The sequence below is a fragment of the Pseudophryne corroboree genome, chromosome 6, assembly GCF_028390025.1.
Source record: "Pseudophryne corroboree isolate aPseCor3 chromosome 6, aPseCor3.hap2, whole genome shotgun sequence".
In the NCBI taxonomy this organism is placed as follows: Eukaryota; Metazoa; Chordata; class Amphibia; order Anura; family Myobatrachidae; genus Pseudophryne; species Pseudophryne corroboree.
The window spans coordinates 14,711,566-14,722,385 of NC_086449.1; the positions used below are offsets into that span (position 1 = coordinate 14,711,566).

A 10,820-nucleotide genomic window follows, 5' to 3' on the forward strand; every position below is an offset into this window, starting at 1 on the left:
TAAGTCCCCTTCATCATTTTTGCATGGTAATGGTCGCTTAGGGAAATAGCGTGGAATTGATTGTCTATTTCACGCCTCTTTAATTTCCACAGTTCTTTATACAAGATATCACACGTTGCTGCCTCAGGTTGTTCATTTAAACAGTTAACATCTAAAATTGCTTCAGCTTCTGAGAAGCCAAAGGTTTCACTCCCCGAAAACAAAGCTGGATTAAATGGATAGTCAGTGTCTACGTTCAAACCTTCAGCCATAATTAAAACAGTTGTAAAAATAAAGTTACCAGAGAGGTTCCCAGCAAATCCAGTGCGGCTCTCAGTCACGCTGTCAGCCCGACTGGCAAACAGTGCCGTCTTTTATCCACTCCGTGGTTAAATCTCCTGGGTGATTAAACGGCAGAAAAATCAGCAGGTGCCTTGTCAGTTAGAATTGTCAGCACTATCCATAATATAAAGCAGCATAGGACTGGCACGCTGCAATCATTCAAACTTACCTGGTGCCTTCACATATACAAATGTATAACATATATAGATTCCATATAAAACTATATATATATATATATATATATATATATATGTATGTTATCTGGCACTCTGGATGAAAGAAGTTGTTTATGCCTGGGCGCCCTCCTCTTTCAGCATATAGGCAAACGAATCCTTCCCAAGTCTGGTACTTTGTAGAAGAAAACACAGGCGGCACTCCAAGGTCTTTTTTAAATAGATTTGTATTCGAAAATTACAGCATGGTGCAAAAGCAACATTTCAAGACCATTACGGTCTTTTCGTCAGGCTGTGCATCTTGAAGAAATAATAATAGTCACTTGTATTATTTCTTCAAGATGCACAGCCTGATGAAAAGACCGTAATGGTCTTGAAACGTTGCTTTTGCACCATGCTGTAATTTTCGAATTTTTCTATTTAAAAAAGACCTTGGAGTGCCGCCTGTGTTTTCTTCTACAAAGTACCAGACTTGGGAAGGATTCGTTTGCCTATATATATATATATATATATAGTATTTACTGCTAGTGCATGCATGATAATGTACCAGCAATGCACTGTACCAGAAAATACACCATAGTCCTGTGCAGTACGATGTAATATTATAATTTATAATTCTAGTGCACAATCTGGAACCTGATCCTTAGGGTAGAAGACGGGCCCCCAGGCAGTGGGGCCCACTGGGGGTTTCCCCTGTACCTCTGTGGGCCAGTTCATCCCTGCCGTAGCGCTTCATCTGTAAAGTCTGATTGTAAAAATATCCTTAAAGGATTTGCAAAGGGAAAACACTTTCCCTAATATTAGATGGCTGTTATCGGTTCTTTTTGGAGACCATCAGAGAAACTGTCCAAAATGTAATAAATATGCAATACAGAATGATAACAGCGCCTACTGGTGTATGTACCTTACTGTGGATATGTGACATAAACACTTATCATGCAAACCAAAAATAATGTGACCATATATTGTGTATACAAAACATGCAAGGAATGTTCCCAATATTCTTTTCCAATTCCTCCAGTCAAAGATGCAGCTCTGTTATTATTCCTTCTGTGATCTCCCAGAATATGGAGTCATCCAATTATAGTACAAAGCATATGTGGAGAAAGAGAAACATGTCTCTCATGGTGTAGTACTTAGAATATTTAATGCAACACGTATAAAAAACATATTGCCTGTACATTCAATTACATTTTTTTAAAGCTTATCTGATAAACCAGGAAACATTGGGATATCCTCAGAGATGGAGAAAAGTACATGTCACCTCAAGGTGTTCCTCAACAGTTTTTATCTCTTATGCTTTGTATATCAGGACATTATCAGGACATGGCTGTAACTAGGATTTTCATCACAGTAATTCGGTGCACCCACCCTCCCAAAATACAAAAAAGGCTTGTATTGGGATATCCGGGTCCTGAATGTATCCAGATGTGGATGTTAGAGACTGCCACAATGATAATTGGCATAGTGGAGTCCCAGTCCTTCTGCGCAGCTGTTCTCCAGGCCCCACCTTTATCAGTTCCACCATTAGATAGAATTCGATGGTACTGTACATAAGAACTTCTTGGCCCATTCAGTCTTCCTTTTTTTCATTTATCCTTTTGGCAACTATCTATATAAATGCAGGGTACCCGTCAAGTTGTACAGTTAATTTTATATCATAAGATTGCAAAACATTTATATTTAATGTCAGTGGCAAACGCAGGATTTCTAGAGGGGGGTTTCCAAATGCAATCCATAATCTCCCACTTTGCGGAACAAGTGCAGGAGTCTAGGGGAGCGGTAGAAGAACCTAGTGATGACCCTGAGCATTGGTACTTTTTATACACTTGATACTGTATGGAATACAGTATTAATATTTAATGCTATAGATTGTCTGTAGTATAGGCAGTATCAAACATATTTAAACAATATAAATAAGAAAAAGGAAAAGGTTAAACATGCCATACTAAATAAATAAACAAGCAAGCATAATAGAACCAGTAGTAGACAGAAGAGTACTTTCTAAGCACACATTCTCCCACCTCATGGAAAGGCTCCTGTCTCTTCTTCCTGGCAGCTACCTTCATATTATATACCATTGCTATTGTTATAATTTGAGCCACTTGCCAAGAGGAGGGGGGTTTCCAGGCAACCAGAAACTCCTCCTGCGTTTGTCTATGAATGTTGGAAATCCATTTGACAATATCCACTTTGTGCATATGACATTAAACAGAGACAAGTAAAATAATAAATATAATCAGAAATATTTATGTGGCCTCAGAAAATGAAGTAGCTGGGACTGCATGCCATGGAAGAGGCATATGCCTGTTATGCCCTATACAGATTATGTATACAGGTGGATTTACTGTACAGTGCAATGATCAGCAACTGCCTGCAATGTCTCTAGCAGCTATACAGCAAGCCCTGTCCTAACAATGCATGCCATAAAGCAGCTGTATAAGGGTATAATCCTGGGTCTGTAGGATACAGGTTGCTGGGGCAGGAGGAGAGCTGCTGCCAGTTCTCTGTCACTCCCCTGGACCTATCTGGAGAAATGGGGGAATACACCACCTAGTATGTAGGCCTGGTGGGCACACACACCATCCATGGCACACCTCCCCCAGCCGCCTGAGATACACACCTGAGATGAGAATGAATTAGTGAGGAGAACCCACCAGAGCGCTCCACTTCACATCCCAAAGTGCAGCTTTGCCCTCATCTCTGAGTCCACTTCCGGCTTCTCTGGTTCCTTCCTGCTTAGCTCAGACTTCACACAGGATTAAGGGGTTGGCACAGTCAGATAGGCAGAGGGGAAGGACAGACACATGCAGTGGGTATAAAGAGCCCCATGTGCCACCCCTCAAATTCAGCGCCCAGGGCATATGCCCTCCTAGCTCCCACCTCCCCCCCCCCCCATTTGCAGCCATCATGATCAGGAGGAACATTTCTAAGGTGCACCTAGATCACCATTTCTACACACACATATATATATATTAGGGCTGGGCAAGTTAACGCGTTAATATCGCGTTAACGCATTAACTAATTAATGGGCGACAATTATTTTAACACTGCGCACCGGCAGCTGCCTTGGAAGGACAGAGGCTAAGCCGCGGCACTATTCTACCTGCAGTGCCGTCCGTGAGCCAATCGGATGTCACGGACCGGCAGCCAATCAGGAGCTGCCATTTGGCAGCTCCTGATTGGCTGCTGGCCCGTGACCTCCGATTGGCTCACGGTAGGCTCTGTACTAATAATAGCAATTGCAGCTCTGTTCATCCATGCCGTGGCTTCCTGGCAGTTCGCAGGCAGCTGGCCCTGTCCCGATCTTTGCTGCTGCCTCCCGGGTCCCCTCAAAATGTAAGTTTTGTAGAATGCAGGGGGGAGGAATGGGCAGCGGTGCAAGTATGCGGGAACGGGTGGGTACGGCTTACCCTGAAGAATTTAGATATTTGGCACTGGGGGGGGGCATGTATACCTGGCACTGGGAGCATATCTGGAACTGGGGGGACTTGTGTACCTGGCACTGGGGGATATCTGGCCCTGGGGGTATATCTGGCCCTAGGGGGCATGTATACCTGGCACTGGGGGTATATCTGTCACTGGGGGGGCATGTATACCTGGCACTGATGGATATCTGGCACTGGGGGGACATGTGTATTTGGCACTGGGGGCATTTCTGTATCTGGCACTGTGGGCATATCTTGCACTGTGGGGGCATTTCTGTATCTGGCACTGTGGGGCAATGTATATCTGGCACTGTGGGGGCATTTGTGTATCTGGCACTGTGGGGCAATGTATATCTGGCACTGTGGGGCAACATGTATCTGGCACTATTGAGGTCATATGTGTATCTGCCCCTCCCCCATATGTGTATCACGCCCCCATTTTCATTGGCCACGCTACATGTGGCATTTGGCCACAACCGTAAGACATTTTTTTCTACAAGCACTGTGCAGTTGTAATCAGCTCTCTTTGTCCTCCCAGCTGTTGGTGCATACAGTAGTTAGCTGCGGGCAGCCATGGAGACCTTGACAGCGCCGGTGCCATTTCAAGTGTATTGCTGGCCACCAGCGAGCCAATCGGAACTCGAGTACTGGCAGCCAATCAGGAGCACAATACACTACTCTTGAATTTATTATTGAATCTTGCGCATAAAAATGCGATTAATCGCGATTATTCTGAGAAAATCATGCGATTAATCGCGATTAGAAATTTTAATCGTTGCCCACCACTAATATATATATATGAAACAACACAACATGATGATCATACCGTAGCAAATAAGAACCCAATGATTGGCAACATTTAAGACAAGTATTGAGCATTCTTATAAGTAGAATTTGTGAAGCTTACCTTAATCAAATGAAGCTTATGTTATAGTCTCAGGATTACAATTTATCACTAGAGGGGAAAATTTACTAAGACTTGTGTTTTGCCCAAGTTTAAACATGCTGATGTGCGACCAGACATGGGTGAATTTTTCTTTGTCAAACAAGGAAAATTACTACAAATCTTGTTTTCTGGGATTGTGTTTTTTGATAGCACATGGATTCGTGTTTGTCAGCCATGTTTGCTGTGCCTGCCCGCAGCCAAACACTCCGAAACATGTAGCATGCACATGAACCATGTAGCGGATTCTACTGGACAAGGGGACCAGCCTGATCCCGGCACAAGGTGAGTATATGCTTGCGTGAGTGAGTGTATTAAAGTTTTACTTTCTGAGTTGTGTATGTACTGTTGTTATTTTTAAGATTAATAATGCAGAAATATAGCATGCTCTGCATGCTGGTTCTTGTGGTTCTCCAATTAGCGGCATGTGGAGGTAGCTTCCTGGAAGCTGTAGTTCTCCTTTAAAAGACAATATAATTTAAAGCTGATATTTACAGCAAATCTATCAACCTTGCACCCTCTTGCAAGGGGTGCGGGCGATAGCCCCGTGCTTCAGCCCAGACCTGGGGTAAAGGGGACCCCCTTAATTTAGGGGGCCTGTACTTACCCACAAATCCCAAGACTGGGCTGACTAGCAAGGGGGGATTAATGCTTTGGCCAGAGTGATCACTGAACTGTGTCCCCTGGCTGTAGCATTACCCCCCCCCCCCCCCCGCTAGTGGAGCCCGGTGTTTGTTCTAAAAATATTGGGGACTCTCGAGCAATTCTTTCCCCATATTTTTAGAAACAGAAACAACTCCAGAAGCCAGGTCCTGCAGTCTTCTCAAAACACGTTGCTCATTGGGACATCTATTTACATTATAAAGTGTATTTTGGCGCAAGTTTGCCTAATCCTCAGATGTGTTTGCAAACACAATTCTTGGTAAATATCTGTGTACTGTTGCTTCCTATGGAAAGTATTTTTCAGTTTGGCTGATGGTGTGTTTAATCGTACAACTGCCAGGGTTGAGGGGGGGTACTAATTACCCTGTCCCCCCACCCCCTTACCTGTTAGTGGCAGGAACAGTTTCAGTTCAATCTCCAGCCAGCACAAGCTGGCTTAGCAGCAGCAGTAGTCTGTTTTGCCTGTGTGAAAGGATGGGGGGAGGGTTAGAGGATGAGATACCACACTGATCGCCTCTCCCTCTGGATTTACCCCTGGCTGAGGGCCATGATAGCGCACCCAAATCTGATAATCATTTTTGACATTCATTTGTATAAGGGGGCATGGCCATGCTTCCTGTGATTAGGCCACGCCCCCCAACACTACCTAGGCCACCACAGCTCTCTACACACTCCTGACCAGACACACCAAAAATGATCAAACTGTAGTATCCAAATTATTTTTTATTGGAATGACCCAATGTAATTCTTTGGGAAACAAACTTTCTTAGGGAAGTTTGTTTCCAAAAGAAACACATTGCATGATCTCATTAATTAGTCACATTTTCAGTCATATGTATATTACAGTATTTTGTAACATAGAGAATTATGGTGGTCATACCGAGTTGATCGCCCGCTGCAGATTTTCGCAGCACAGCGATACGGCTAAAATCTGCATTTCTGCGCATGCGCATGGGCCGCAGTGCGCACGCTTAAAGTACTTTCACAACAAACTAAGCAATTTTACACAGGGCCAAATGACGCTTTTCAGTCGCTCTGCAGATCGGTGAGTGATTGACAGGAAAGGGGCGTTTCTGGGAGGTAACTGAAAGTTTTCCGGGAGTGTGCTAAAAAAACGCAGGCATGTCAGGTGAAAAATCGTGCACCGCACAGCAAAGGTCCTCTCCACGAAGGGAAACTAGACGCGTACGCGTCTAGTTTCCCTTCCCAGCAGCAGCGGCCGGGGGCAGCGGGCAGCAGGCAGCGGGGGGCACACACCAGCAGCGGATCTTTCCCTGGTGCGGCGCCCTCCGGAAGGCGGCGCCCCGGGCAAAAGTACTGCTTGCCCGTCGCAAGATCCGCTACTGATTAGTATAGATGTGTGCATCTGTATCTTGGAATGTGTATTGCAGGTTTGGTGAATCTGTTCATGTTGCAACATTTGAAACAAGAAAAACGTTATGTATTTAGCTATTTTTTTATTGTATGCTTTGTTGAACAAAAACATTGAAAAGATGCAACTTTTTTATCAAAGCTTCCTTGATGTCATTATTCTTCAAACTGTATATGAAAGGGTTTAAAAATGGAATGATGACAGTGTACAGCATTGATAGTATTTTACTAATTATCAGTAATCGTCCTTTGTTTGGAAGCATATATGTAGCTGTTAGCGTCCCATAAAATATACACACGACAGTCAGATGAGAGCTGCATGTAGAAAAGGATTTCCATCTGCCGGTTGATGTAGATATTTTTGATACGACTGAGACAATGTAAGCGTATGAAAGAATGATTAAAAAGAGTGGACAAACTAAGTCAAAAACCCCAAGCAATACAGATGTCATTAGGATATTAGAAATATCTGAACAGGAAAGTTGTAATATTGGATTAAAATCACAGAAGAAATGATCGATGATATTTGGCCCACAGAATTGCAGATCACCCATCATGACTGTAACGATGAATGATAAAGAGAAACTCAAAACCCAAGATACAATAATTAGGTTAAGGCAACATGTATTGTTCATTATGCACATGTAGTGTAATGGTTTACATATGGCCAGATATCTATCGTACGACATCACCATCAGAATAAAACATTCTCCTTCTTCTGCTGAGCCAAATAAATAAAACTGAGTGATGCATCCAATAAGAGAAATGGTGGCCTCATCGTGCAGCACTATATGAAGCATATTGGGGACAATATCTGTGGTCAGCATGATGTCATAGATAGAGAGCTGTGTGAGGAAGTAGTACATGGGAGAGTGGAGGCTCTTGCTGTGAGACACCAGTGTTATAATCAGGACATTTCCGAAGAGTGTCACGCAGTAGATCACAACGAGCAGAATGAACAAGAGCGCTCTATAGGTGTCCTCAGTTTGGAATCCTAATAATATTATTGTGGAGAAATTAGTCTTTTGCATTTTCTGGACATGAAAAAGATAGATACAGTACTCGTCATTACATTGGTATATTGGCACATATGTTTCATACAAAGATATAAGGTAAAACCCAAATATTTGAATGCCTTCCATTCTTGCAAGATTACAGAATAATAGAATTTTTTTTTTTTTTTTTTGCAACTAATGCGCGTTTCATCAGTATGTTGGTTATTTGGAAAATTATAAATGTAATGATAAATACACAAAATACTGGAATTGTCCAGAGAAGTAACATACATGATTCAGGATTCCTCCCAAGTATATTAACCAGTTGTTGGAAAATTTAGTGTCAAGCATCTATAAAACTTGATTCAGTCCAAACATCATAATTTTACCTTCAAAAGGGCTTGTAGCAAGGATGGATCTGATCTAATGACAGTCCAGGTTTTACGTGACCTCATACAAATAGTACTTATAATTATAGAAAATGTGAATGTGACTCTCCCGTTGGCGCTATTCCTTGACGCCTAAAAGCTAGGTGTGATGTTTCATTGGGCACATATGATAATACACATGATAATGCACTGGTAAAGATATAAAATGTAATATGAAATATAAAATAAAATAATGCAATAGAGGAAAGCAATGAGACTGATTAGCCCAATGAGGTAATGTTCCTACTGGTTAGGGTAGATGGAGCCGAAGGTGTTGAAGAGCAGAGTATCCCTGGGAAAATACTCTGCTTATGGCTCCAAAGCTTGTATCCGCAAAAGCAGTCCAGAGTCAGTCCAAAACGTCCATTCAGTTAAAGTTGCACAGGAGGGTAATCCAACGCATTTCTGGACTTCCCTGTCCCTTTATCAAGGCTATATACCTGCTGTGCCGGAGTTCTGTGAATTTATGATGCTCCCTCTCATAAATTCACAAGACTCAGGCACAGCAGGTATATAGCCTTGATAAAGGGACAGGCAAGTACCGAAACGCGTTATTGTTACCTTACTGTACCACTTTGACTGAATGGACATTTTGGACTGACTCTGGACTGCTTTTGGGGATAATAGCTTTGGAGCCATTAGCAGGGTATTTTCCCGGGGATACTTTGCTTTTCAACACCTGCGGATCTAACCTAACCGGTAGGAACATTACCCTATTTGGGCTAGTCAGCCTCATTGCTTTCCCCAATTGCATTATTTTATTTTATATTTCATGTTTTTATATTTCATATTAAATTTTATATCTTTATCTGTGCATTATCATGTTTAGTATCATATGTTCCCACTGCAACATAACACCTACTGTTTCTTTTAGGTGTCAATGATTAGCGCCAACAGGGGAGAGTCACATTCACATTTTCTACACTGTCTCACCCTTGGAGTTCATTAGGGGAGCTCCAGTACGCTTCCCTGGCCTGCTTTTATCCTACTACAGTGCACTGACCCATTCCAAAATTTTCCTTTCACTCAGTACTTATAATTACATCCTTAGTTGCTACATGGGAACCCCCGCAATCATTGTTCTCCTCTATCCTGCTCAATTTCAAGTATCTTAAATAAACACAATCCAATATGACACTTCCCCACTCTAGTGTAACACTCACTCATGGAGACCCGGTGGATTGGGTAAGTTCAGTAGAAGAACAGTGATGACCATTGGTTGGTGAAACCATCTATGGTCATCCATTGCATAGTTGACAACCATCAATGGTCAAATGTAATTCTGTCATTGATGTTAATCAGTGATGGTAACCACACTGATGACCATCCCTACCCCAGCTCTCTCTCTCTGTGTCTTACTCCCCTCTTCTTCCTCTGACTGGGTGAATCACAGAAATCATCCAATATAGTTTAACAACATAGTTCCCATAGCTGTTACACAGAGACATGCACCCCTCTGAGCCCCAACTCTCTCCTTGTGTTGGCTCTGTTAAGTGATGCCCCATTTTGGGGTATCACACTAATATTATGGAGGGGTTTTAAGTAGGTGTGCTGCCACCTGAGTCTCGCAAAAGAAGAGGGGCATCTAGCAGTGGTCAGCTCAGGAAGCCTCTGTGATCTTTTACTGTAGATGTGGTGGACCTATGCCTAACCCCTGTAAGCAGTACAGAATGAAAAAAGCAGGAGATAAGCAAACTCTCAAGGTGATTAAATGTTTAGGTAGATAGTAAGCAAAGGCAAATCATCAACACAATGATTCTGTGATGATTAGCAAAGGATATTTGTACTTTAAATTTACCATTATTTACAGCTCAAAGGTCATCAATTTCTCTGCCCCTTGAAATATTTTCTTTAAAGTTTATTAGATCACCAAAAATATCTGTGCACAGCAGTGACGTGCGGTGAGGTCAGGGGCTGGGGAGGCACTGTAGTTAAACAACCCCCCCCCAAAAAAAAAGTGCAGTCCCCCCACACCACTGAAACCAGTACCGGGCAGAACCAGCCAGGAGGGATAATGCCATAGCAGGGGAGACACTCAGTGTGGGGTCCCCCTGTCATGCCATTAAACACCCCCCAAGCCAGTCAGCCCAGGGCTGGAATTCCTCAGAAAGTGGGGCCCCCAAAAAATCAAAATAGGGTCCTCCTCCCGAGCAACAACCAGCACTGGGCTGATAGCCCAGTGCTATGCCCCGCACCCCTGGTGGCTGTGGGTGCGGGGTTCATTGTATGCTTACACTGTTCTTTACAGGTGGCCTACAGATCCCAGCAAGCCTGCCCTAGCACGCTGGCACTTGGAGAACCACAAGTGCCAGCATGCCCGGACATAAATGGCCCACTGGCACCTGTAGTCCACCTGCAAAGAATAGTAATATTGTTCTTTACAGGTGGCCTACAGGTTCCAGCAAGCCTGCCCCAGCATGCTGGCACTTGGAGAACCACAAGTGCCAACATGCCAGGACATAAAGGGCCCGCTGGCACCTGTAATCCACCTGTAAAGA

At 43.3% G+C, this 10,820-nt stretch overlaps 1 protein-coding gene across 1 annotated transcript; it reads right to left on the bottom strand.

Annotated features, from left to right (window-relative positions):
- Positions 1-6,985: 6,985 nt before the first annotated feature.
- On the bottom strand, positions 6,986-8,041 carry LOC134934005 (olfactory receptor 11A1-like). The gene has a single exon (XM_063929530.1). The coding sequence runs from the start codon at positions 8,039-8,041 to the stop codon at positions 6,986-6,988; it is 1,056 nt and encodes a 351-aa protein (XP_063785600.1).
- Between the last annotated feature and the right edge of the window lie 2,779 nt (positions 8,042-10,820).